The 27,437-nt window shown below is 44.6% G+C and overlaps 3 protein-coding genes and 1 long non-coding RNA gene across 7 annotated transcripts; 3 read left to right on the plus strand and 1 right to left on the minus strand.

Annotated features, from left to right (window-relative positions):
* Positions 1-7,142: 7,142 nt before the first annotated feature.
* On the plus strand, positions 7,143-12,096 carry LOC120679231 (poly(A)-specific ribonuclease PARN-like). Of its 4 annotated transcripts, none has more exons than XM_039960774.1 (10): positions 7,146-7,615; positions 8,831-8,961; positions 9,047-9,229; positions 9,374-9,486; positions 9,784-9,900; positions 9,972-10,080; positions 10,161-10,373; positions 10,640-10,750; positions 10,847-11,507; positions 11,590-12,096. In XM_039960774.1, exons 1-9 carry the CDS (start codon positions 7,329-7,331, stop codon positions 11,275-11,277), a joined length of 1,695 nt encoding a protein of 564 aa, XP_039816708.1. In that variant the 5' UTR covers positions 7,146-7,328; the 3' UTR covers positions 11,278-11,507; positions 11,590-12,096. The 4 variants fall into 4 exon arrangements, with proteins under 4 accessions (XP_039816707.1, XP_039816708.1, XP_039816709.1 ...); XM_039960776.1 differs by adding an exon at positions 7,958-8,007 and having other exon boundaries at positions 7,472-7,615; positions 10,640-11,507; XM_039960773.1 differs by having other exon boundaries at positions 7,143-7,615; positions 10,640-11,507.
* A 2,008-nt stretch (positions 12,097-14,104) lies between these two features.
* On the plus strand, positions 14,105-15,352 carry LOC120679585 (probable CCR4-associated factor 1 homolog 6). Its single transcript, XM_039961195.1, has one exon. It carries the CDS (start codon positions 14,425-14,427, stop codon positions 15,277-15,279), a length of 855 nt encoding a protein of 284 aa, XP_039817129.1. The 5' UTR covers positions 14,105-14,424; the 3' UTR covers positions 15,280-15,352.
* A 4,217-nt stretch (positions 15,353-19,569) lies between these two features.
* LOC120678674 lies at positions 19,570-20,979 on the plus strand. The gene is made up of 2 exons (XR_005676692.1): positions 19,570-20,510; positions 20,681-20,979. It is a non-coding gene; the product is annotated as an uncharacterized LOC120678674 (long non-coding RNA).
* A 167-nt stretch (positions 20,980-21,146) lies between these two features.
* Positions 21,147-24,399, minus strand: LOC120678672 (stromal cell-derived factor 2-like protein). Its single transcript, XM_039959953.1, has 6 exons — positions 24,047-24,399; positions 23,805-23,945; positions 23,046-23,186; positions 21,990-22,039; positions 21,778-21,907; positions 21,147-21,604 (listed from the first exon to the last, which is right to left on the minus strand). Exons 1-6 carry the CDS (start codon positions 24,149-24,151, stop codon positions 21,521-21,523), a joined length of 651 nt encoding a protein of 216 aa, XP_039815887.1. The 5' UTR covers positions 24,152-24,399; the 3' UTR covers positions 21,147-21,520.
* Positions 24,400-27,437: the final 3,038 nt, after the last annotated feature.

Consider the following 27,437-nt stretch of genomic DNA (forward strand, 5'->3'; position numbering starts at 1 on the left):
AGTGCTGTGTATCATCATTAATTCCCATAATTCACTTTGTAAGGATCACCGGGGTGTCCGACCCTAGAGGGGGAGGGGGTGAATAGGGTCGCTAATCGCTTTTCTATTCTAGGGCTCAATCTAATTGCATAAAATAAACCTAACACGTCCTACACATGCTAGTTATGACTAAGGTTTATCTATGCTACCCTCTACTTACCCCAAAAGACTTGCAACCTATAGCCAATCCTAATCAAACTAACTAGGAAAGTAAAGGTAAGCAAGAAAGAGTAAATGCGGAAACGTAATGCGGTAAGTAAAGCGGTAAGGGAGAGGATATGCAAACTCCCGTGAAGACACCAAGACACACGATTTAACGTGGTTCGGTTAGGACACCAAAGTCCCTCCCTACGTCCACGGCCACTTGCTCACAAAGAACAAGTGTGATACCGAGTCTCTTCGCTTGATCACCGTCTTGCCACGCCTCCAAGGCTCCCGACAAGCAAAGGCTAAGTGACACCAAGTCACAAAGACGAGGTCACCGCCACCGTCTATCTCGAAGCGTCACCACGGCACCGTCTTCACTATCTTGGAGCTTTAACACCAAGTAGGGGCCTCCTTCCCCGCACAAAGTGTCGTTGCCACTCCACACCAAGTCGGAGGGTCACACGACGAGTACAAGTGTTTGCTTGCCGCAGCAAGACTTCTCTCAAGGGAGCTCTCGCAAGAACTAATCCCTAATCAAGCACTAAGCACTCTAACAAGTGTGCTTAAGCCTATATGATGTACAATGAAGCTCTATGGTGGTTGGAGATGATCTTTAGCTCTTGTATACTTCCTTGAACTCCAGCACACTCAAATGGTGCGGCCTTGGGGGTATATATAGGCAGCACAAGCAAATATAGCAGTTGGAGAAAAGCTGCCAGAAATGTGCTTAACACCGGTTAATCCGATGCTCCCCAAATCGCCATCGTCGGTTTAACCGGTGATACTAAACTGCCCACTGAAAACTAGCCGTTACGTGTACGGGCAATCAACCGACGCAATCGACCGGTGTATGTAATGTTAGCGTCGGTTTAACCGGTGAGTGCAACTGTCCTCTGATCCTTGAAAAACAAACTCTCTGGACAACTGCACCGACGCCATTAACCGGTGCATCATCGGTTCATCCGATGTATGCATTTTCCTTGGTCTGCTTCTGCCATTGCACCGACGTATTCAAACTTCCTATCGTCGGTTCATCCGGTGCCAAACCCTAGCCCGCAGGCCATCTCTGTCATTGCACCGATGAGTACATTTTGCCTTACGTCGGTTCATCCGGTGATACTAAAACTCCCAGACGTGCTCAAGTCAATGCACCGACGTGTGTAATTTGTTTGGCGTCGGTTCAACCGGTGACTTGATTTCTTTTAGGGGCGGCCCTTCGGGCCTAGCTTCGCCTCTCTTCTCTTTGTCATCACTTGAACCTAAAAGCCTGAGTATATCATCTAAGCAAACATATTAGTTCAAGTGTTGCGTGTGTCATCAATCGCCAAAACATTATATTGAAATATGGCATGAGAGGCCATTTTCGCTACACACTTTCTACCTCCCAATTAACAAGAGACTGGACAGTGATCACATGTGTCAACGGATCAACATTGAACCCACGCTGCAGCCACTTACATATGGAACCAAAACTCCTTTCCAGAGGTTTATCTATGCCGCTAGATGTGCGCTTAAAGGCAGAAAGATCTACTCCATTTGGCCCATACATAACATTGTATTCACCATAAAATACTTGAAACTGCATCTTGCTCGACATATCTGTATATCACATAATACTTATCGAGTTATACTCTTTACCTCACTACCTTATTCAATAATCCGTAAAAACTAAGTATGAAATTCAACTACAACGTATAAGTATTCATAAGTACGTGATGACACTCAAATTCTATACTGCATATGCCAAATTCTATTCTAAATCATAATTAATTTATAAACACGTCTCTAATAGTACTGCAATTGTAATAATAAATGCGTAGAACTAATTTTCTAAACTAATTTAATACTACGTAACTACAAACTAAAGTATCATTGAACTCCTACTTAAATGGTTCTACTATAGCACTAATTAAATTAAATTACTCACCCCTACTTAAATTACTCATATTTAAATACGTAGTACTTAAATCTAACAATATATAAACTAAATGTACTAACCTGCAGATCACAAGTGCTGAATCTGGCAGGACTTCGCCGCTTTTCTTCTCCTCACTCCTCTCTTTTTTTCTGGATTTTTGGTGGAATTTTCGGGCTCAAATGAGGAGGGAAGGGGAGGGCTGGACCTTTTATAGGGGGGTTACCCCGGTCGCCCGGGGGGGGGCGACAGGCCCCCCCTGTCGCCCGCGTGGGGGGCGACAGGCCCCCCTGCCGCGCTACCGCGCCCGTGGGCCGGCGGGCGACAGTGCTTTTTTTTCAGGGACCTCATTGCGAATTTGAAAAAAAAAATTTACACTTAAGGCCTGTCGCCCTATGAGAGGGCGACTTGGGGTATTTTTGAAATATTTCAAAACAGACATATATTTTTGAAATTTTAATTTTTTTTAAATATAAAAAAGAAAAAATCCCCGGGCTTGGCCTGCTGAGGATCCAAGGTTCGCCATCCGGCCCAGTTAGGAGATCGGGAACATGCTCAGTTGGGCTTACCACAAGCTGAGTCACCGTAGTGGCCCAAACGCCGGTAGTGTCGAAGTAGAGGGGCCCGGTCACCGGGTCAAGGCGGGGGAGCTTGATCGCTGGTGGGGTCGACAGCTGCGCAGTTGGCAACGGCAGGCTGGCCTCCAGCAGCATCGGGTCTTGTCTTGGAGCAGCATCAGATCTTCCTTGTCTTGGAGCTGCAGGGCGTGCAAGCCGTCCTGGACGGCCACAGTGTCCTCCTCCTGGATAGGTGGCAGCACGTCCTGGACGGCCACACCGTTCGCCTCCTGGGTGGGTGGCAGCATGGGGATAGGACCGACCGATGGGGGCGGGCCCATGCATGGGGAAGTAGTAGGGACCCACAGCGGTTTTTTCTTTTTTATATTTAAAAAAAATTAAAATTTCAAAAATATATGTCGGTTTTGGAAAATTTCAAAAATATACGCCGGTCGCCCTATGGAGGGCGACAGGGCTCAAATGTAATTTTTTTCTTCAAATTTGCAACGAAGTCCCTGGAGAAAAAAAAAGGGGGGGCCTGTCGCCCCCCCAACGGGCGACAGGCCCCTGTCGCCTGCCCCAGGGGCGACAGGCCCCTGTCGCCCGTTGGGGGGGCGACAAGCTCCTGTGTTTTAAGCCCTGGCCAACAAAGCCTATTGAATTGCATAAAATTCCTCCAGCGTCCGAAGATTTATTGTGATATATTTGCAGAAGGATTTGAAAATCGAGTTCGAATTATCATGAAATTTACGGAAGGTGTCGGATGTCAATTTTGGTGGGCGATGCGGCCTCTAAAGGATGACACTAGAGAAACTACTTTTCATGTGATTTCGAACTATAAACTTTTTTGTCAGCGCGGATGTCTGGTAGATGCAGATTTCACGTTGATTTACACAAACATATAATGATTAGAAACTAAAAACGAGATCTCGAAGCAATTCGGACGATTTCGATTATCATTTATTTGTACTTATTAGTTACTTCTACCAATAGAGCTTAGAAGTTCGAAGTAATAATTTCTTGGTTGATTGTATCCTTAACCATTTCTTTTTTTTACACGAGGAACTCAACATGAATCCACTAATTGCTGCTGTTTCCGTTATTGCTTAAACCCTGGCCACCATTCGCCGCCATTCCCTTTGTCATTTGAGCCTAAAAATTCAGAAAAAAAGAGAGGGGTGAGGAGAAGAAAAGCGGCGAAGCTCTGCCGAATTGCGTACTCCTGATCTACAGGTAACTTAAAAGCACACATGTAATTAATATAACGATAAGAAATAAGAACTAAGAAATGTATTACGTAATGTGAACCACCAAATTTTACATCATAATACAACGATAATGAAACACACATCACACATGCAGTGGCATGTCAGAACCCGTTGCAAACTACGGTAAACAGATTCCGGACTAACCTAACATGCCTTAGGTAATTTAAAAAAAACAGAATAAACACAATGATACAGCATGTCACTAGCACTAGGGTAGTCCTAGTAGCCATACCCCCACATAGCAAACTGCGTTGAGCCTTCTCCGCAGTATCCACCCATTGCAGGTGGTGCAGGCGGTGGTGCCGGAGGCGCATGGCCCTTCTTCTTGTGACAAGGGCAGTTGCAGTAACGAATAGTGCATGGTTCATCCTGTGAAACAGCTGCATTGCTGATATCATCAACTTCGTCGTCTTTGTTACCCTCGCTCACTTCCTCATAATGGTTCACCTTACATTCCAGATCAAAGATCTTTATCTGGAGGTACTCGATGAACTCCTGAACAGAATCAATTGGTGCAGGATCTACCCATCTAGTAAAACCACAGTTTTCTGGTGCATCGGAAGACTGCAAAACAAATTCCATGTAAGGTGTCTCATTGAAGATAAAGAAATGAAACAACCGAGTATTACCCATGCGTGTGGACATTTAAAGAAACGCCGACCGCCATCCATCCCGTCGGTGCACATCTGCACTAAGCAGTCCTCACCATGTCTGCATTTTGTCCACGGTTCTCTACGGTTATCGTATTGTCGAAGAGGAGTTTCATTGGTAAATTCACTCTTGTGCTGTGGCGGAAACTCAAACACTGGTTCCGGAAAGGAATCAGGTCCAAGAGGCCCCTCCCATATTATGGGGTCTCCCTTTCTCCCCGCTTTTCCTTTCCCAAAACCATAGTAATTCTTCCCGCTAGACCCACCTCCAGACATTGGGTATACAATGAGGTTTGATGTTTGAGTTGTGCTGGGAGTTCACAAACTTGGGAGTATTTATAGGCGCACAAAGGTCTGATACCCGGAGTGTGGAGTGTAAATGCACCTAAAAAACCTACATGACAACACAATGAAGAGGCTAGCTGACCTAACACTGAAAAGGCTATATTCGATTCTCGAAATGACTACTCGATGCATCTCTGTGCATGCAGACTCACAGCACTACATTACTGCCGCTCGGTCGATCGCGCCTAGATGCCGCCTTCCCCACTACACGCCACAGACCTTCGCTGTAGAATGACAGGTCCGTCGTCCTCGCCAGAGAGACTGCTTTGAAGGTGAGCTGGTGTGGTTGCCGTGTTGTCACATCTTTTTGAAATATTGGAAGAGCACTGCTATTGGGTTGTCGTCTTTTGTCACGTATGTTTGGGCAAAGAATGCGACATTTGGGAAACCCGTGATCGCCGTGCTGAGCAGTGGCAACCTGTGATCTCGTACTCGCAGCTAGATACACTATGGTTCATATTTTGAGCTATTCAAGCTTTTTAACAGCAGACCCTGATGTATTTCTTAGTTCTTAATTCTTATCGTTATATTAATGTGTGTTTTTTAGTATTCTAGTAACATGAAAAGTTCCGAAAATATTAAGGAAAAGTTCAAAGATTTCATAGACTCCCGGCTACAACTGCAAATTAATGGTAAAGGCTACAACACACAGAGTTAAGCTCTCAACTTAAAACGCAAACAACTAATTGCAGTGGCATGTGCACGTGACAAGATAATTTCTTGTTGCATCTAAACCTACCATGCCTTATGGAATGTAAAATGCCAGGATTACATGGTACTACTCTACTGAGTGCACCTAGGATATTTGCCCTTCCTAATTGCTTCGGGCCCGGCTTCCTTCGCACGGCGTGCCCTCTCTCGCTTTCTCTCCCTGTCAGCTTCACGTTCGGCCGCCGCCTTACGATCCACCTCCTCCATCCTCTTGCGGATCTCTTCTTCCTCTTTGTTGCTCTTCTCCTCTTGCTGTTCCTCGTGCTTCATTCGGCGCCAACGTTCTGCAGGCCATCTTGCTTTTTGTTCGACAATGTCATTTGCCTGCTGCGACTGCACGGTGTCGAACCACTGCATAAAATCACAAAGAGGCGGAGGAGATTTTGTCCAACACAAGTTAGAATCATAACTCAATGTTAGGTCATATAGAAAAATAGCGTATGTTGTCCTGCTACCTTGGCCCGGTCTTTGCCATATCGCTTAGGTGGATCATATTCGTAGTTCTCACACATAAAGAACCTCATGCCGTAGTCATCTCCTAAAACCTCAGATTGCATGAACTTGCATAACGAACCGCAGAAGCACATTGGCACATCAATTCCTTTGGGTACGGTGGCTTTACACTTGCTCCACGGAATATAGGTTGATCCTGACGAAGACATTGGCGCTATAGTGTGGTGCGCCAAATAACAAACCATAATTTAAGCAATGCACATATCGTATACCAAATCGATGCGTGAAAATATAGGTACTGTTATAATTCTATTGTCTTATACTGCATTATCAATAAGGTACTATCATAATTCTATTCTAATGTATAATTATTTTATTTGAAAAAGTCTGTAATAGTACTCAAATTGTAATACTAAACCAGTGTTCTAAAGCACCAAATCTAATTCAGCTAATCTGCTAATTAAATTAAATTGTTATACAATATCAACGAATTTATACGAAAGTTACCGGTAGATCACAAGTGCGGAATTCGGCAGAGCTTCGCTGCTTCCCTTCTTCTCACCCCTCTCTTTTTTCTGGATTTTTTGAGGTCAAATGAGAGGAGGGAATGAGGGGGAGGCCTTATATAGGCGGGCTGACCCGGTCGCCCGTGGGGGGGGGGGGGGCGACAAGACCCCCCTGTCGCCCGCAGGAGGGGCGACCGGCCCCCCTGACGGGCCCACTGGGCGGGCGACAGGGGCCTGTCGCCCGTTGGGGAGGCGACAGGCCCCCCTCTTTTTTTCTCTAGGGACTTCGTTGCAAATTTGAAGAAAAAAAATTACATTTGAGCCCTGTCGCCCCCCATAGGGCGATCGGGGTATATTTTTGAAATTTTCCAAAACCGACATATATTTTTGAAATTTTATTTTTTTTAAATATAAAAAAGAAAAAACCGCGGACCCACACCTGTCGGGGAAAGACGTCACGGCCCATCACCTTCACTCTCTGCTCTCGAAAGAGAGAGATTAAAAAAAAAAACAGCCCAACTTTGTGCGGCCCGCTTCGCAGCGGATGTCCGTCATTCGGTGGGCCTGACGGCTCCCGACGCAACGCCGATCGCGCGCCGCCGCACCGCTCCCCCTCCCCCTCCCCACGCGCCGCCGCCGCTCCCACCCGTCCAACCCGCCGCACACCCCGCGCCCACCACCGCTTACCCGCTCTTCGGCACTGGCCGTGCTCGGCGTCCGGTCCCGACACTGGCGGCATGGCTGCCCCGCGCGCCGCCGCCGCGTCGGCGAAGCAGGTGACGAGGCGGAACTTCGCGGAGGCCGTGCGGGAGCTGCGCTCCCACCTGGAGTCCTGCGACTACGTTGCCGTGGCGGCGCAGAAGACGGGCGCCCCCACCGAGTGGCGCCGCGCGCTGCCGGTGGACACCGCGGAGACGGCGTACCTCAAGGCGAAGCTCGCCGCGGAGTCCTTCCAGCCGCTCCAGATCGCCGTCTGTCCCTTCCTGCTGCGCAACTCCTCTCCCTCTGCCCTCGTCGCTTACCCGTAAGCAGCTCTCTCTCACCCATCTCCCGCATGGAGCATCAACAATTGGGATTTTCCCGTCGTAGTGTTCTGTCGAGCATGTTGTGCCTGCTGCAACAGACGGCTAGGTGATCTAGCTATTAGGTTGGGCGATGGCTGTAGCGTATCAGCCTAATATTTTGCAGGCTCAGCTTGAGGCGTTTCATCCAGCTTGGCTGCTTGAGGCGTTTCGTCAAACACCTTGTGTGTATTAACGGAATGGCGCTGCTTTTAGGGAGTAGTATCAAATGTGACTATTGTAACTTCAGTAGATAAATGGAAACTTGCATCAACATTTTCTGAAGCTTAGTTGTTCTGTCACAGTGAGCAGTACTATATCCATGTCATGTCCTGAAGAGCTTCAGCCAGAAATGGTACGTGAGGAGGAAAACTAGCATGATGGTTTCAGTTCTGCATAAGGTCGCAGGCAGTCAAAAGACGTAGAGCACCAACTGTATAATCAATAGTCAGAAGACAAAAATAAAGAAAAACGGCTACATCTGTATAAGGGAAGCGTAGTGAACAAAGTATTTCAGATAAACAACCTGATTCCTGAACAAATAATGTGAAATCACAGAATGAAACTGGTATATTTTTCTGTAGTTTAAAACGTCCCCAGGTTTACAAGTACACTCCCATGCTTTGATAACAAACAAGCAACGAGGAAGTCTATTGTCTGAATTGTGTTTAGGTTAATTCTATGCTTCGATGAATGCCAAAGATGATCTAAGTTAGCAGAAACATTTTGAGTAAGACTCAACTAGGAACCAGGAATATCTATCCAGAGCTTTGGTGTATATCCAAATTCTCCTGTAAAGGAATAGCTGGGTCAGAAGGCACCTCATGTTTAGTTTCCTTGAGCACTAGCCTTGCGTGGCAAAGAGACTAGGGACCTTGCTAGGCAAGAAAATCAGATATACCTAGCAATCAAATGAAGCATGGTAGTTGAGACCACTAAACTTTGCATTCTTCACTCTTTTTTGTATAATCATCCTTTCCTGTTTGGTAACAATGAATTCCAAGTTCCTTTTTGGTAAATGATTATATAGCTTCAGAGGTTTGATGAATATAAAACAAATCCAGGTCTCCTTGATAACATTGCTGTCCTATGTATCTTTACTTCAGTCTATCCTTTTTGTTTCTATTATGGTATACTATTGCTGATGCTTTGTGCCTGTGGGTGCTTTGGTTATACAGGTACAATTTTCACATATTTCCTAGAGATGAACATCAGTTAGGAATGCCTTCATACAGTTTCTCCTGTCAATCATCTTATTTATCAACTATGGCTAATGATGGCTTTGATTTCAATATGTGCATTTATGATGGTGAGTAGTAAGCTACGTGTCAAAGCAACAATTAAGTAAGGTTGTTTTATAAATAGGACTAATTCTCTGTTAACTGTATTGACAGGTATATCTTATCTATCAAGGGTTCAAGAATCCTTTGCAAGGCAAAAGATATTTACTCCTCATCTTCGTCCACTATTGCCATCACAAAGCACATCAGTTGCTGATTCAGTTTTCAAAAGTAGAATAAAGTCAAGGATAATGCACTGGAGAAAAGGATATGCAGAACCAAACAAAAAGGATGATGGTAGATTACTGTCCATAAATGACCCTCATCATCGACTTTCACTTCTTTTTTTCTCAAACACGCAGGAGGATGGCGTGTCATTGCATTATAGAAATTTGTCTTGTTCACTTAGATTGCTCCTAATATTGTCTTCTTATTGTGCAGGTTCATTGGTTAGTTCCCTTAGTAGATTGATTTTGGGTGGTGAAACATATGGTTCCAGGCCCAGTATTAGTATTGATGTCTGCAGTGATCACCAAGTTCAACTGGTCTTGGAGGTGTGGTTGTACAACTTAAGTTTGATGTTTTCTCTAAAATAATAAGAAGAAATGGTTTTGTACTGGTAGACTCCTTTGCTCATGTTCTTTGGTTGCAACTATCAATTCCTGCAAAGAGTTGAAGGATGCAAAATTTCATGTCTACTTGAAATAAGCTGCTCTGTTTGTGAGTGTAGGAAACTATGATTACTAAATTGGTTGATTCAAATGTTGTTTTTTAATTCCCTGTTTTTTATAGAGCCAATAGTAACTGCAGAGAACTGGAGCATTATTTAACTATTTTGAGTTATTCTACAGGCAGTAAACCATATCTCTGATGACCTTGTACCTCTTGTTGTTCCGGACAAAGCTGGAGCTGCTAGGGCTGTGTGTGTGATATTTACTAGTTCGAAAGAGGATAAGAATCTTTTCCTGGTTCGTATCTCTGCTTATCTAGATAACAGCAGTACCAAAAAATGTCGATTTCATACGGAACTCGCTTGCAGATGGATATTATCCAGCAATCAAAAGAGGAAAAATTCCGTGGATTTCGAGAAGTTATTGATCTACTATCATCTTCACAAAAGCCAATTGTATCGTACAATTGCTTGAATGGTAGGTTGCTGCATCACCAATTTGCACAATTATAGGGCTCGTTAACCACTTGGATCATGCCTGTTTTCCCTCTTTCCCAGATATGACAATGATGCACTCCAAATTTGTTGCGCCTCTTCCGCCAAACATGCATGAATTTATGTGTTCTTTAAAAATGGTCTTCTCCAATGTTGTTGATGTCAGCCACTTGTGGAGACAAATTGGCCCATTGAGAAAAGCGAAGAATATACAAGCTGCTCTCAGTTACTTACAAAGACAATACTTTGTGCCGATGGAGATTAAAATTGAGCAAGGTACTGTTCCAGCTAACATTGTTCACACATCATGTCTTTATAGTAAACCATGTCTCATTTCTCACCTTTTCCGTATTGGTTAACAAACAGAATTTGGTATTTCGTTGGTAACTAGTAACATGAGCATCAAATTGCTGTATACATCTTCGTAGTATTTCGTCACTAGCATTTTAATTAAACCTTCTCTCTCTCTCTCTCTCTCTCTCTCCTCTCTCTCTCTCTCTCTCTCTCTCTCTCTCTCTCTCTCTCTCTCGTCTTTTGTGCAGATGGTACCAGTGGTGTAACAAAAAATGAGCAAAATGTTCTGAGAATAACAAAATTATTTGCTAAGTTAAGCAATTTACTAAAAATAGGTCCTGAGTGCCAATTACAATCTGGTGAGCAGTATGTTGCAGTTGAAGAGTATTGTAATGTCTTTTATCCAAGTTGTATGGTTGGAGATTCTGATGATGTTGACTTTGCTGATGAGCCAGACAGCGCAAAAGTTGTGAGCACTGAGAACATCGTTTTCTTGTGGGGCTTCAGGGGAAAATCTGTCAAGGAGTTGAAATCTTACCTTCCTGGCTTACATCAGATCTTCTCAGAAGATTTTGAGGTCAAGTTATTGGATAAGACATGCTCAGCTTTAATATTCCGCAATTCTGGTACTGCAATGCAGTTACTAAAAGAAATAAACTCAGAAAGCCCATCATTAAATGATTTCTTCTCAGAAGGTCTGAAAGCTGCGGGTTTTGAAGTGTACAGAAAGGTTTGCAGGTTAGGACTTTGGCATTCAGATTTAGCTGAGGCCCTGGAGGGTGTTTCGTCTGAAGTAGCTGCTTCAACACTTTCTGAGTGCAATTCCTCTCAGATATACTGGAATAGTTCGTTGATGCTAGATCTGGAGGAGTATTTGGAGTGCTAAAACATTGTCTAGCCCCTTTGTTATTTCAAGTCTCTCAGATTGATGAGAGCACCCCTCAAGAAATCTGCTACAACAGACAAGTGAAATTAAATGCGAACGGGGAAAGCTTGATTATTTGAGGAACAAATCTTTGCCTGGGCACTTAATATTTGATCTAGGGAAATTTCATGTGTGCCATATCAGTTATACCAGACAGCATCTCAACTGTTGGTCTAGCTTTGAACTGCAAGGTATTACTACTTTAGATATTACATGTCATCACTACAACTGGAAACCAAGATACCTGACCTATGCTTCTTTTGTTTTGTGCAGCCTCAATAGAATTTCCAATATTCTGGAGCACATTTCCTGTACATCCTTTACATTCTATCTAATTTCCAATTTGAATTGATCATTGTTTAGCTTCGTTGATGGCACGCTGACTTGGATGACATCAATACAGCGTAAGGGGACTTCGTTCTAAACGGATAATATGCCATAGATAAGTAAAGCGGAAGTCTGAACGCTAACTACCGATTATGTCCACTGCGCTACTCGTGGAATCGTCAAAAGGTTGGTTTCTATGGCAGTCAGGCGGTCGTGAACAGAGGCTACTGTACTCCTGCCTAACAACCTTTCTTGGTCTTGGAACTCCATGAAGTATAGACAAGATATCGGCCGAAGCCTGAAAGGAACCGAGTTTCGGTAGGAATTGATTGATGCCTTGCGATTGTGCGTTACGTAACAAATGCAATACTGAAGTCGCCTTTTCGATGTCAAGAACACGTTCAGGTTGTCAGCATGGCGAAAGTAAGATTTAATCATGCCTTTCGATCATTACCTCCTTTTCTGTCAATCGGTTCGGTATGCCATGTATTCGTGATACGCCGAACCCGTGGCCGGTGGGGATTGTTTCTAGCATGAACCATCTGTCACTCGCATCCATCACAAAAATGGAACAAGAGTGGCATGTGCTGTGTGCAACGTATCTAGTGGCCGCAGCCGTTTTTGGTGCTACTATGCTACCATGTACTGGGGAAAAAAGATCCAGATGATCACGAAAATAGATGAAAAGGGCTGGTCAGATAATATGCGATATAGTCAGGGATAATCGAAAATATAGCACTTGCATGTAGGGATAAAATCCATGTATAAGTTAAAAAAATTTCACAACATTTTAAGTCGTAACCACTCTTTGGGCAATTAGCAGCATTCATCACACTATTCCAACTCCTAATCGCTGCGATGCCCTTTAGCGCAAACCTAGATCCGCTTCGAAAGGTTGAGTTGGTACATTTTATTTTGAAGGGAACTTTGAGTTGGTACATTGCCTGCATATACAAAATCAATTTGTATTTTCATGTGATACAACCTTTCATATGGCTGCACTAGTCGAGGGCCTAAAAATAAAACCAAATTGTGGCCGCGTGTGGCTTGGACGAGTTTTCCTTTGTTGAGGAACCGTTCGGCTTTTTCCCTCCGAAACTTGGGTGTGCCAAAGTTACTTGTTCCCATGTACCATGGATTTGTGGTCATGAATGAACATAGCGCCCCTACTCACCTGTTGTTCACCGCTGAAAGGCCTTAATGGGAGAAAATGCGTGTTAATGGTCAGATTACACAAAATAAATAAGAAAAACGCATTCAAACGATTTATGGTCACATAGTTTAGGAGCATAGAGAGGTTGTATGCAAGATAGACATTTTTAGTGGAGATGAAAGTGACTATTTGATCACGCATTGATCATGCTCACACCACCAACATACTGAATAAAAGAAAACGGAAAATGGTTGTGCCATGTTGAGTAAAAAAAAAGCTAGGAAAAATCGTGTAGATGAAAGAAAACTTCATACTATCATAGTCAAGCACGGCGATTGAAACAGGCAAACTGTATCTCGTGAGCAACTCTTTACTCGCCCTATAGGAACCACAACTATTATGAGTACATTTGCAAAAAAAAAACCTAGCGTGATAACATATGCCATACACAAATATGTTGGCATGGTCATAATTAGGTCAATGACTCCAAGAAAAAACAGTCACATGAGATATCACTCGCTGTAACCACACGTTAGCTGGGCTCCAATGACCAAGCAATTATTAAGAATGAGAAACTGCTAGTCCCTTACCTATTCTGGACGCGTCCAGACGCATCACGAGGGACTCATTTGAGTACATTTGCAAAAAAAAAAGATGATAACATATGCCATACACAAATATGTTGGCACGATCATAATTAGGTCAATGACTCCAAGAAAAAGCGGTCACATGAGATGTCACTCGCTGTAACCACACGCCAGCTAGACTCCAATAACTAAGCAATTATTAAAAATGTGAAACCGCTGGCCTCTTACCTACTCCGGACGCGTCCAGGCGCGTCACGAGGGACTCATTTCCGGCGGTTCGCGAAACTACCAAAAGAAGTTGGAGAATTGTGAAGTCGGCTCGAATCATATAGAAGCCAAATTTGAGCGAGAATCATGGCTGTGAGCCGAAACATGCTAGAGGTTGATATGGCTCATTCATTTTTAGTGAGTAAAATCCAATAGTTTAGATGAGGAGGGCTAGTTTGTTGTTCTAACCACATTTTATAGGTTGTTTAGTGGCTCCTAACTTGGTCGATTTCTCGAACTACGTTTATTCTTTTTAAATGGAATCATACGCAACATTGAATTTGAATCCGCGGAGATGTAACGATGGAATGGAAGTATGACCTAGCCGATCGAGCCGGCCTTGAAGCTCGGCTGCGCCTTGAGCCGGGCACCAGGGGCTCGTCCGAGCTCGGCTCGTCGACAGCCGAGCACACCGCCTCCGCTTTCCTCTCGCCTTCTTCTCCACTCTCCAGGGGATTCCGACCCGCTAGATCCGCGCCCCGTCTTCTCGCCTCGCACATCGGCAAACCGCACCTCACCTCCCATGGGCTCTCACCGCCGCTGACACTGGGGCCCAACGCTCTCGCCAGCCTCCGCCTCCGCCTCCGCGTCCTCCCCCTCCCCCTTCTCCCCCTCCTCCTCCTCCTCCTCCTACTGCCTCCGCTGAGCCGCGCCGCCCGCCCCATCCCGCCGACATCGGAGACCTTAGCCCTAGCTGCAGTCGGAACCGCCAGGCCGGCTCGCTGCTCCTCCGCCCGAAGCCTCCCCGAGCACTTGGATGCGCCGGCTGCTCCGATGGCTGCCCTTCCGCCCGCCGCAGACGGCCCCGACGCCGTGGAGATCCGCGAGGTCTGGGCGGGGAACCTGGAGGAGGAGTTCGCGGTGATCCGCGAGGTCATCGACGAGTACCCGTACGTCGGCATGGACACGGAGTTCCCGGGCTTCGTGGTGCAGCCGAGCGGCAAGTTCCACTGCCAGAGCGACGTCAACTACGCCAGCCTCGCGGGCAACGTCAACGTGCTCAAGCTCATCCAGCTTGGCCTCACCCTCTCCAACGAGGCCGGCGCGCTCCCGCCGTTCGGCACGGGGGGGCGGGGCTGCATCTGGCAGTTCAACTTCCGGGGCTTCGACCAGCGCACCGACCCCTACAGCGCCAACTCCGTCGACATGCTCCGCCTCAGCGGGATCGACTTCGACCGCTTCGCTGCCGAGGGGGTCGACTCCACTCGCTTCGCCGAGCTGATGATGTCGTCCGGGGTCGTGCTCAACGACAACATCCAGTGGGTCACGTTCCACAGCGGCCACGACTTCGGCTACGTGCTCAGGCTGCTCACCGGCCGGGAAATGCCTAACACCTTGGCTGAGTTCCTGAAGCTCACCAAGATCTTCTTCCCGGTGCTGTACGACATCAAGCAACTCATGAAGTACTGTGATGGCCTATATGGCGGGCTGAACAAACTTGGGGAGCTGCTCAAAGTTGAGCGCGTTGGGACCAGCCACCAGGCCGGTTCTGATTCACTGCTGACTCTGCGGTGCTTCTTGAAGGTCAAGAATTTGTACTTGAAGGAATCTGTCAAGCTGTATGATGGTTTGTTGTATGGGCTTATTCCTGGGGAAGGGGTGATCAAACATGCATCTCCGCCCATTTAATCTGTAATGGATAGTTAAATAACCAGATTCTGAATGAGAAAAAAAAATGCAGAACAAAAGCTCTTGTCGGTGATCTGATGGTTTCTTGTGCTTGATATGATAAGCCTTCTCGCTAATTATTCTTCCCATTCTTAGAGTTTGTTTGTGTTATGTCTCAACTGGCTAGCTATTACCTAATAGTTAACACCAACATTTTGTTTCAAATCAAGTAGCAACTACATGAAGAATCAGGCAACTGAAAGTTCTTACTTCATTTTCTGTATTTATCAGTGGATTAACTTGTTGCTCATCTTAAGTATTTCTCAGTAAGATAGCTTATTGGTTATGCTATTAGTGATTGAATGCGTGTTTAGCAACTATTGCTTTAGTTATCATGTTGTGCTTATGGGGAAATGAGCAACTGTCTGTTTGGGCATTGTTGATGTTAACATGGGTGATTCTGTCTTGTCTTCATTTGGCTGCTTTATTGCTTTGTGCGCAATCTGGTAACTTTCAGGATTTCATGTTGATTGTTGGCATTCCTTCACTGTTTATATTCCATTCTTCAGTCATTCAGCAAGGGGTAAATTTCAAATTGCTTGCACAGTAGTTTAGCTGCAAAACATATGCTTTGCTGAATTCCAATTCTTTTGCTTCATGCTGCTTATTTGTCATACGAATTTTGACATGTGCTGACTTTTGTTGCCCATACCTGATTCACAAGGGACCAATGCATTGCAAAGTCTTAGCTTGAACTTGCTGCACATGGTACTTCACTTTTTCCTCTTTATTGTTGATGTGGAGTCTTTGTTCCTTATAGTAGCTGTTTAAAGAGTTGGCAGGTAAATTAAAGTATTAAGGGGGAGTGTCATGAACTTATGGTGCGCCACATTTGAGTACATGTGACTATACTTTTTCTACCGCTACTTCAGGAATTCATTGGAAACACCCTAATGGACATGCTTGGGTTTGCTTATTGTACAGTTTGATTTTGTTCATTACTGAGTTACCTTTTCACCCTGTGATAACTGAATGAACTCCTGTATGTTGTGTACTGACTGCACGGTTTGATATTTGATTCTTAGACAGGAGCTTGAGTAAAGAAAGCATTGTATCTGATGAATTTGCTGTTCCACTGTCAGGAGTGATATTGAAGAATGGGCACACAATACTGTTGGCTAATTGCATAGCATAGCCCTTTCTTGGAAGTTGCGATATTGCATAGCATAACTGTCTCTGATGTTACTGATAATGCCTTAGTCAATTTTTGTGTATTCTTCCAATTTTGCTAATTGCATAGCATAGATTTTTTTTTCTTTCTTTGGAAGTTATAATACTGCATAACATAAAACTGTCTCTGATGTTACTGATAATACTTGTCACTTTTTTTATTGTTCCAATTTTTGTCGTGCCAGCTTCATCAATCATCAATCCTATAAGGGACGGATTGAATTAGGCTCCGTCCACCCCGCAAATTGCCCCCCGCTGAGAAGCTACATCTTTGTGCACTCGAATACTTGTACCTAGAAAATATTACTACATCAAAATCGATGGCTCATATCAGCCGCTACAAGCCTTCTACTCAATCCGACGGCTACGGGACGAAGGCTTCAACGCGTTGAAGCCTCGCTTTCCGCCCGCGCATGCTCGCTACGGCAACCACCAAGCCGCCGGAGTTCGAATCCAAATGCGGGCGGAAAAAACAAAAAAAATCCCACCCCACTCGACGCCTCCTCCCCCTGCCTCTCCTGCTGCCTTCTCTCCCCACCTCCCCTCACACATCCACCGTCGCCGCCCTCCCTCAACAGTGGAGGGCGCGGCCGGCGACCAGATGGGCGCAGGCAGCGCCAGCGGATCTGGCCGCAGCACTCTGGTCTCCGCCCGGATCCGGACGCGGCAGTCGGAGGGGCCGCTCCTGGGCGTCGCGAGGGAGCAGCGGGGCGAGCCGGAGGCGGCGGCGATGCCGTGCGGGGCGCGCCGGAGGCCGCAGTGCGCGGGGTGCCGCTGTCGCTGCCTTGCGACGCGGGGCCGCGGCGGGGGGTGCCGGAGGTCGCGGCGGGCGGGACCACCGTCGCTAAACCGGGCGGTACCGTCGTCGCCACCATCGCCGCCTTGCGATGTGAGGCCGCGGCTGGGGCGCCGAAGGTCGTGGCGGGCGGGGCCACCATCGCCGTCGGACGAGGCCGCCGCCGCCGCTTCTCCTCCCAACACGGCGACCTCCGTAGTCCTCTCCCCCAAGGGCGCCACCATATCGCGGCCACCAGGACGATGACCACAAGGGCGAGCGCCATGGGGTCGCGGCCGATAGGACGACGGCCACAAGGGCGGGCACCACTAGGTCTGGTCGCGGCCGTCCTCTTCCTCAACGGCGCCACCAGGTCGCGGTTGTCCTCTCCCTCGATTAGATATGTCTGATCCTGAAAGCTGTTTTTTTTTCTCCTTCGTGAGCTCGGCGGCGGTGGCGGGAGACACAGCAGCGGAGCTCAGGAGCGCGCGGGAGGACGTCAGGCAGCTGCTCTGGCCGCTTCTGTCCGCCTGCCGATCTAGGTCTGTCGACCTCAAGCTGCAGCTCAAAGGTTTGCTTGTGTCCCCAATCCTGCTAGGATTTCAGCCAATTAATTTGAGTAATTTATTTAAGTTAAATTACTTGATTATAGCTTTGTAAACGAAAAAAGGACAATAGCCCGTTTTCCTTTGTGTTCATTATCCTGACATACAGAATGTAATGATGGTGATCCAAGATTGGTTGTCAGGAGAGCAGTTCAAAACTGATTCGATGCTGTCTGAAGATGTGGGCACCTCCGTAGAGCTCCTCCCACTGGAGAGGCAAGCAAGAGAGCAGCAGCCTTGAGGGTACTTCTTAAGATGAGTCGGACGATGATGATGATGTGAGTTGATTTCATTTTACCACCATGGTGGCACAAATTAACGTTTAGTTCTCATTAATCTAGGATAAATTGCCAGCAAACGAATTGCTTATTTGAATGTACTTTTCAAACGTTGAGCTACCAAGTCATGTTCTTTTGATTTAGGTACAAATATATAAGATTTGCGGCTACAATCAGGTAGCACCATGTTGTTCAGTAAATATTATGTTTAATTTGAACTAATTTATGTGGTGGAGATTCCTTTTATTTAAATCGTAGCACAATTGTGTGATGTGGGCTTCTTACAAAAGTCTGAGCCATGGAATTCATATTCATGCTATATTTGTGTTATTCCTTGATATCACTAATATCCAGTTATCCACTACTATTGTAATAGTTAAGCCGGAAAATATAATGATGCTTCATCGTATATACTATATACAGATTTCCTTGGAATTATTTTGGTTACTAATGTTAATTTCTAGACAAATATTTCTGTACTGATATTGCAGTATATACTTGTGCTAATAATCTTATTGCTATATATTACTTTAAGGAGCACTATGCAGTTTTTGTTTTAAGAATTCCAGTTAGTTATTTGCCATATTCTGTCAGGGTAACTAGCGATCTTGGCTTATCTGGTGGACTTTCTCATCCTCCTTCACTATTGTAGCACAAATAAATTACTATTGTGAACTCTGGTAAGCCTATCTCGCGCAGGTGGGGTACGGGAGGCGGCCGTGGGCACTCGAACCATAGACGGCAGCCGCGGCGGCAGCTAATGGGTAGTACAGCCCTGGGCTGCTCGACTTCCACTCCCTCGACACCGAGCTCCTCACCGATGTGAGCGCGATTTCCTTGCCTTCCCCTCTGCTGGAATTTCGAATTGTTTGTGCGTCGTATGAATTCACGATCGGTTAACCCCCCCTCCCTCCCAACACACACCCCCTAGCTATCCTGATTGCTTAGGAGCTTGCCTGATCTTCCATCCATTCTGTAAACCTCTTAATACTTCGACAATTTTAAACAAATTAAAATGGAAGAAAATATCAGCTGGCCTCAGCTCAAGCTCCTTTGCAAGAATCTGTGGCCCCAGATTCCACAACTTTACCCTATTTATTCAACTAAAACATAACTACTTAAGTTTGCCTTTCAATTTTGCATGTTGAAGACTTGCGGTGAGATCAGTAGCTCAACACCTTTCCAGCGTTTGGTATTTTAGTCATAGGCAAAGCACCAAGTCAGTAGAAACTTGGGATAAGAAAGTTGGGAAGGAGATGTCCAGATGGGTGTAGTTAGGATTAGGAACATGTAGAAATGCAGATGCAATATATCACTATGACATTTTTGAATTATTAGACTAAACTTTTCTTACTATAACATTTTATAATTAACAGACTTTAAACTTTTCTTGCAGAAAATTATAGAAACTTTACCAGTGTTTGCAAATAATGGGAATGAACTTTGTTTTAGGGATTTATGTCTGTAAGACCTTAAGTTCTTCATGATAAGGTTCTTCATGGTGTAAATATATTTCCTTTACCTTATTATTTATATGCATGTATGAGCTAACAAGTGATCAGATTTGATCCAACTGTAGACCGAGTTATGCATCTGGTTCTCTCATTTTGGAAGTATTTTAGATTCAACTAAATCCAGTGTGAAAGAAGGAAAGTACTGGTTTTAAACTTTAAACCGAGTCCTAAATACAATGTCATTGGATAGGTTAATTGAAATGGCTCATTATTCTCTGCCTTAATTCTTCTTACTTCCTACGAAAAGGACACTTGCTCAGCGCATCTTGGAATAGTAGCCATATCTGGTACCAACCTGATATCAGTATCATCCAAAGAATCTGAGAGCTAACATGCACATTCTGAATTCTGAATTTTTTAGTTTGTTGGAATATTATCATCAGAATCAGTAGTCACAAATTCAGTTTACATCTTTATTTTTAAGTTCTTAATTAGGACTCATGGTCGTTTGGTCCTGTCTTGCTTCATGTTTGTTCTTATTGTTGTGAGGTAGACCCACTCTTACCCATCCCTAACATTTAGTGCCAGATCTATTTGAGGTAGCAGGAAAACGTATACCATGCAACCACTAAGCATCCCAGGATATTTTGAGATTAATGCATTAGCATTAGCGGAAAAACTGTGTGCTGATTGACATTTTAGACCTGTAATGATTTTACTGTACATAGAATCTGTGAGCACCTAACCTATAGATTTAGGCTTTTAATAGCTTCGACAGCTTGTTTTATGCTATTTGTATGGCCTGGTTTCATAATGCTTGTGAAAACTCGAGTTCTGGATGGGGTTGGTGTCCTTCACTGAAGATGAATGAAGTACCTACAGGATCCATATTTTTATTGGAGTACATGAGGTAGTAAAAATACTTTCAATTAATCTGTTTGTCTGTTTGAGTGCAGAATACTGATTTTGGTAGTGAAGCAGCTAGGAAGCTTTGGCCATATTCCTCAAATATTACTCAGTCATTTTTCTGCATAACACTAATTTGCACCATCATTACTGATTTGAAATTTGTTGACGCAGGGAGGGAACAAGTTTCCGAGCATGCTGTATCAAGGCCTCAAGAGGAGGAAGTGCTTTCACTCTCTATGTGAATAATTAGGTATCCAAAAATGTGTAATATATTTACTCTGATGGCTGCTCTATTGATATGTATGAAAACAAACCAGTTTTATGTCTGCTTGTACAAGCCGTCATTAATTTGTTTGTGACATGTGGTAACTGTGATCTAATATTTTGTATGGTGTACATCTGAAATTTAACCGTGGCGTTAGCACGGGCACCTTACTAGTCAAATGAAGTGGGCTTGTTTTGTTGTTGTACGGAGCACCTGATCAATTGGGCTTGTTCTGTTACTGGTGTTTGCTGCTGTTGGAGAATCATTCTAGTACTCAGCCTGCCCTGAAACATTGGCGTTCGCTTGGACGGCATAGCCTCTACCGTCATTAGCACCAAAGACTGAAATATAAAATTTGGGACTCCATAGAAATTGCAACTCAAAATATGTTACGGCACCATGGGCCTGTAGTTAAATTTCAAAATCACAATGTAGCGGGTTCCAGCAAAAGCTTCCAGATTTTACAAGGACAGCCTTTCTGCGCCACATCTGGAAAATAGACATCTCTAGTTGTGAACAAAATGTGTCACTTGCATATCTGGGTGACTGGGCCTATACATACTGAATTATAAATATCAATTAGAAGCCTGTACTGTACTCATTTTGTCGACACCATCTATATTCAACATATCACTCAAGGGGTCAGGTCCCAGGTTCAAAGAAGAAACAAGAACAAGTGAAAATGGGAAAAACATCTGATCCTATGCCAACGCTCATGAAACAGAAAAACACTAGAAAATGCTGTTTCACTTGCTTCCATTAACTGGGAGATAAACACCCTCTGCTGCCAACCAAATGTTCTCAGCTCGCTTCTCTCGGACACCGCAGACCTGCACCAAAACATGTCTCAGTTTAACAATATTTATTTGCAACATGGCTCACATAGAAATATAGTAGAATGATCTAGGGCTTTTACGATTGACAATACATGCCAATGACTGTCAAACCTAGTAAGCATCGTTTGATTGTGCAAGAAAATTTTGCAAACAAATGAATATCTCACCTCTTGCTGCCCACCACCAAGGCGATTGTACTTCTTGTTGTGACTGTGCAGATAACCTCCAGTATCAACGTGCCTAAGCCTTACTTTTTGATCCCTTTTCCATACTTTTCCACTTCCTTCAATCTCTAGCCTGAGAATTCCCAACGGAAAAATACGAGCTAAGCAACAAACAACACACCCAGATCCACATTACATGTGTAGGTAAATCATACCTCCAGTAGTCACCAGTGTCTGACAGTTCATCCCCACCAAAACAGCTAACCTATACAAATGTTGACATCCAAGCTTCAGAACACATTCTTAATATGAGAAAATAACGCAAACAAAACAGAACTGACAGAACAAGACATAAAAATTGATTTCTTAGTAAGCAAAGCATCGGATGACATAAGTTATTCTTAAAGATAGTCACCATAAGAAAGATGGTAACTTACTTCACTGTTCGAAAAGTTGAAATATATTCAAAAAGTAATCATTAGATGATCTAAGTTTGCTGAAAGACCCTAGCTTTCGCATTGATTCAGTACAACATCGCTATAAGCTGGTCTACTGCAGAGGAACATCTTAATATAATATTCTATCAGTCAGTTGGAACCCAGATGCCATGCTGTTTTGTTACAAGATTAAATTATGTGCACGGCATGGCATGCTATATTTTTTAAACACCATGGCTACCATTTTACTACAATAGTACAAGTGAAAACATTATGCAGAAGTAATATAAGTTGAAATGAACAGTAAAATTGTAGAAAGAGACCACAATGCAGTTGGCTGTTAATTGTCATATAGAGATTCAAATTGGATACATGCGAGGATATTTGATTTTTTTTGTTGAAAATGATATATCACAACAAAATGTTTAACAATTTTGTTTCAATTGGAATTACAATAGCCTATATGGCACTATTTTATTATTTCCTTGCACTATCCTAGTTTATCCAGAAGTAGATGACTGGCCAAGACGTTCCATAGAATCTGGGTAGTAAAGTATATAGCATATCATCTATAATTCTATAATATTTAAAGCTTTCCTACTCAATCCTAATCCGACATCATTGGCCCAGCACAAAAAACCACATGATGTACTCAGTACTCACATTCATTAAAGTGGTCTAAAGCAATTGAAGAGAACTACAACATTATCTTTCATCTAAGGGTTAGTTGGATCCATGCCACTACAATTTCTTTCATCTAAATAAAGCTTGCAGGATGTACAGAACTTGAATCCTTAATGAGTACTGCAGCATAAGAGATTGATATAGACTAACCTCAAGGTTACCGGATAACGGTGATGCATGCAAGTGACTATGCAGCCACCTACGTGTCCTCATGTGTTGCAACTTTATGATGCTACCAGTCTCGATGGCATCACCTTGCTTGGATGATGAATCAGGAGTAGGCTTTATGATCTGCATTTAATATGTTCATCACTTTTGAGCTGACTGCTTAACAATTACATCTGTATCAAAATGTAACTGCTGCTTTTCATACCAAATACCGTAAAATTGGCAGCTGAGGAGAATACAGAAGTACATATCATATTTTCAATAGTAATTTTTTTCTGCATATGTTTACTTGTTTCATTAAAGAAGTACCCGACATTATAGTTTCAAAGAGATCCTACATTCTTGCGAATCGATATGAATTAGCTCACTCCTGAAAACTACAGGACAATTTGCAGCCTGAATTCAAACAAACTGATCAGCGTGCTCAACCTGAACAAGAGTGCACCGATAAATAATTTAATTCAATTGTTTGTTCCTTCTGAAATCTAAACTACAGTTAATTCAAGACCCATTGAGTCACTGATCTTTTCGTATATTTCCAGTAAGAGTAAACAGGGCATGTCCACTTTCTGTGCAGAGAGAGAGAGAGAGAGAGAGAGAGAGAGAGAGAGAGAGAGAGAGAGAGAGAGAGAGAGAGAGAGAGAGAGAGAGAGAGAGAGAGAGAGAGAGAGAGAGAGAGAGAGAGAGAGAGAGAGAGAGAGAGAGAGAGAGAGAGAGAGAGAGAGAGAGAGAGAGACGCACCCAGTAGCTATTGGAGTCGTCACCTTCGGGAAATCCCGTCACGGACTGCTGGCCGCTGCCCGAGCCGTAGGGCACGTCGTGCGAGTGCAGCCGGTGCTTCGTCTTCTCGTGCATCAGCTTGATCACGCTCCCGTAGGTCACCTGCAAGCGCCCGCGCAGATCCAGATCACAACCAGACCCAAACCCATACAACAACAAAAAGCCGAACCTCTCCGGCAGATCTTAAGATCCGGGGCGCGCACCTCGCCGCCCTCCGCCTCCACGGGGGCAGCCGCGCCCCTGTCGACGCCGCCGAAGCCGGCGCCGACCAGGAGGGCCACGGCGAGCGCGAGCAGGGACGCGGCCATCGCGACGGCGAGCGCGCGGCGGGGCCTCGGTGGCGAGGACGGGGAGGAGGCCTCGGCCTTGCCTTTCCTCTTGGCGGCCGGGGCGGGGGCCGGCGGTGCCGTGGCCGCGGGCGGTGACCGCACGGCGCGCGGGCGGGGAGGGTGTGGCGGGGCGGAGGCAGCTGAGGTCTCGCGCGTGGTGTGCCTGCGGCTCGACGGCCTGCGCTGTGATTTCGCGAGCTCGGGGGGAGACTCGGGGAGTTCGAGACTTGGCGGGGGGGGGGCGGGGTGGGGTGGGGGGGGGGGGGGGGGGGCGGTTGCTTCCGCGGAGACTGGGGCTCCACGTGTGGCTGGCGAATGAGGGGAAGCCACGTGTTATTGAGACGTCACGAGGTGAGGCTGACGCCGTCGGGTGCAAGATGTGCGGTGAAGATTTGTTGCGAGTGGACCCGCTCGCACTAACGGGCTAGAAACTCTTGTGCCACTGGGCTCGAAGACAAACCCATCCAGGCCCGGCCTGTCTTGTGCCACTGGGCTAGAAACTCTTGTGGCACTGGGCTCGCACACCGATTGCAGGATAAATTGGATTGTGCTGGCATAGTATTATTTTTTCTGAGACGGGCTGGCCTAGGTTGGTATAGAGACGACCCGTCCTAGTGTCACCAAACCGCTTTGTTAGAGCATCTCCAAGAGTCTTTCTAAATTTCACTCTCTGAATTATCATTTGGAGAGTCATGTATATAAAAATTGCTCTCTATATATCTTCACTCTCCAACAGTTTTTTTTTTATCTTGCTAACACTCTAGAGAGCCATTTTCACTATCTATCTTTGGCTAGCGAGAAATCCAGAATAAATTATGGCTATATTTGGATAACCACTTAGAGAAGTTCTTGGAAGCTATTTTTCCATCAAAATTTCTATTTCTAACAATTAAAATGGATTATAGAGTCTCTTGGAGTTGCTCTTAGACCAAGTACATTGGTCTAGTCTAATAAACGGACTTATGCATTGTCATATCATCTTGAGATGATGTAACAGATAATACATACAATGTGTTGTCTTATAAGTTGGCTCATAATAAATATATACTTCCATAATTTGTTATGAGTTGTATGGCAATAATAACTCGTACAATGGTGAGAAAGTGGTCTCATAGTCCTAAATTTTGGCACGTGAGTTGGTTGTCTCGGGAAACAACCACCTTATTTTCTCTCCTCCCTCTCTCCGCCACCTAATCAAAAATCCTACGTGGACTTGCATGAGACGACTATGAAAATGCTTACGTGTAGCAATATACTTATCCTTAGTTTTTTTTGCTGGTGTGCTGGTCGAAGTATGTCAGAGTATGCCTGTAAAAGAATGCTCAAATAGTAAGAGTAATTACATGTGAAAGGTGTTGAAAGTAGATTTAGAAAGTACTCCATCCGTTCTAAATTATTAGCCGTTTTAATTTTAATAAATGTATAATTTTTGTTATGTATATAGATATATATTATATTATGTCTAGGCGCATAGCAAAATCTATATATTTAGCTAATCTACGGCCGGCCATAAATTGGCCCATCCATACGACCTACCTATTTTTGGAAAGACTGCAGTACACCACAAGGCAAGTTTCCTTTTTTGGTAAAAAATTATTGCCGCTGTTTTTTCCCCAACACATGGAGTTGCACTGGGCAAAGCGTGTGTTACATATCTTTTTTCTACTAGAACAACACAACAGCTCTTTTCTTGATCTAAAATGCTACTGCTTCTAGAAAAAGGCAAAACTGCCAGCTCTCATACACCACCGCTTGTTGGACGAAGGTTGTGGCACACATTTTGAACACTAAATAAAATAACAAAGTTGCACAGATAATATACTGATATGTCGAATCTCAAAATTGTTGGAGGGCTACACAGAGCCTAGACCTACCAGTATTTGACTCTACAGTGAAACTGAAACATTCTGGATTCAAATTAAACATCACAATAAATTGGGACCAAATCAAGCACCGATCTAAAGATGTTTGTGGCAGAACCGCCTAAATTATCCCGGCTCAAGTGCGCAGGCCATCACCATAAAGGCAACATTAGCTTAAACGCACTTCAAACGGAACAATTCTTGGTCTGTCGGGTAACGTCCCGATACAACCACCGATTCTCGGATCGAACAAGCATACCCCGCACGAAGGCGAGTCCAGAGATATTACAACCATAATTTTACAACACAGGCATAGTAATGATTACAAACCCGTAAAAACCATTATTTACAAAGCCAACTTAAGTAAAACAGTTATACAAACCATAACTTAAGTTCAGAGTTTAAAACAGCGGAAGATAAAACATGACAGCTACAACACGTCGCAAAAGGACACCAGGCTAGCCCAAGCATGGCATCACTCGTCATAGTTATTGCCGGTCGCAGACGTATCCCACTCTACGGACCAGCCAGGAGGCAACGAGCAAGGGTAGGTTAAGCTAGCGATCTGATCCACAAAACTCATACCTGAAAAAGGGTTTCAACAGCAAGGCTGAGTATTCTAAAACTCAGCAAGACTTAACCGCCAACGAGTATAAGTAGCCCACTTTAACTAGACTATGCAAGGTTTTGTGAGGCTCTGGTTTTTCTTTTGCTGAAAAGCAATAAAGAGTATGTCCTTACTTTCAAGTTTTAGCTTTCAAGATTCTGGTTGATTAACCATTCTATGTAAGCAACTACTATCCAAACATGGTAGAAATCTAAGCAAACATCAAGATTGATTAAAGTATTGTTGCTCTTCTTACTCTGTGTGGCAAAGAGATCAAGCAGTCTCATTTCATCGTGAGAGGCGGACGATTCTGAATCGAAATTCAACCTTGCAAGGGTAACCTAGTACACACGTCTGGAACACCGTCGGGTCATTCCCAAACAACCGTTGACCTTTCTTTTCGGCTTGTGGATAGGAACACTCTCCCCGACTACAGGGCTCCAAGGTCCACCCTTCTACGAGGTCCACCCTTGTCCCTTGAAGTCGCAGTGTTGCGCAACATAAAAATAAAACCTATCCCTAAGAGAGAGTATCAGGTATATCCACTCCCCGGTCCAATCGGCTACTAGGCTTGCCGCGTACCATATTGACGGCATGTGGCTAGTACTTTCAAAGACTTAACCAACGCTACCACACACCGCGACCTTAGCAAGTTTATTAACACAGACGGGGTCTCACCTGAAGTTATGATATCGATCACAACCCCGTCCGTCGTCCTTATATTGTTAACAGGAAGTAAACAGGCAATTCCTATAAAGCTCGCGAGTGACTGGCAATCACTCGACTTTTACCGGTC

This window comes from Panicum virgatum, chromosome 6N (genome assembly GCF_016808335.1).
Source record: "Panicum virgatum strain AP13 chromosome 6N, P.virgatum_v5, whole genome shotgun sequence".
NCBI classification, from domain to species: domain Eukaryota; kingdom Viridiplantae; phylum Streptophyta; class Magnoliopsida; order Poales; family Poaceae; genus Panicum; species Panicum virgatum.

Coding starts and splice junctions, on each gene's coding strand:
- LOC120678672 (XM_039959953.1), bottom strand. CDS start 24,151: ATGGCCGCGTCCCTGCTCGCGCTCGCCGTGGCCCTCCTGGTCGGCGCC. Junction 23,187..23,804: donor ACGACTCCAATAGCTACTGG/GTGCGTCTCTCT, acceptor TATTAAATGCAG/ATCATAAAGCCTACTCCTGA. Junction 22,040..23,045: donor CGTTATCCGGTAACCTTGAG/GTTAGTCTATAT, acceptor ACATTTGTATAG/GTTAGCTGTTTTGGTGGGGA.
- LOC120679231 (XM_039960773.1), top strand. CDS start 7,329: ATGGCTGCCCCGCGCGCCGCCGCCGCGTCGGCGAAGCAGGTGACGAGG. Junction 8,962..9,046: donor CAATATGTGCATTTATGATG/GTGAGTAGTAAG, acceptor CTGTATTGACAG/GTATATCTTATCTATCAAGG. Junction 9,230..9,373: donor ACCAAACAAAAAGGATGATG/GTAGATTACTGT, acceptor CTTATTGTGCAG/GTTCATTGGTTAGTTCCCTT.
- LOC120679585 (XM_039961195.1), top strand. CDS start 14,425: ATGGCTGCCCTTCCGCCCGCCGCAGACGGCCCCGACGCCGTGGAGATC.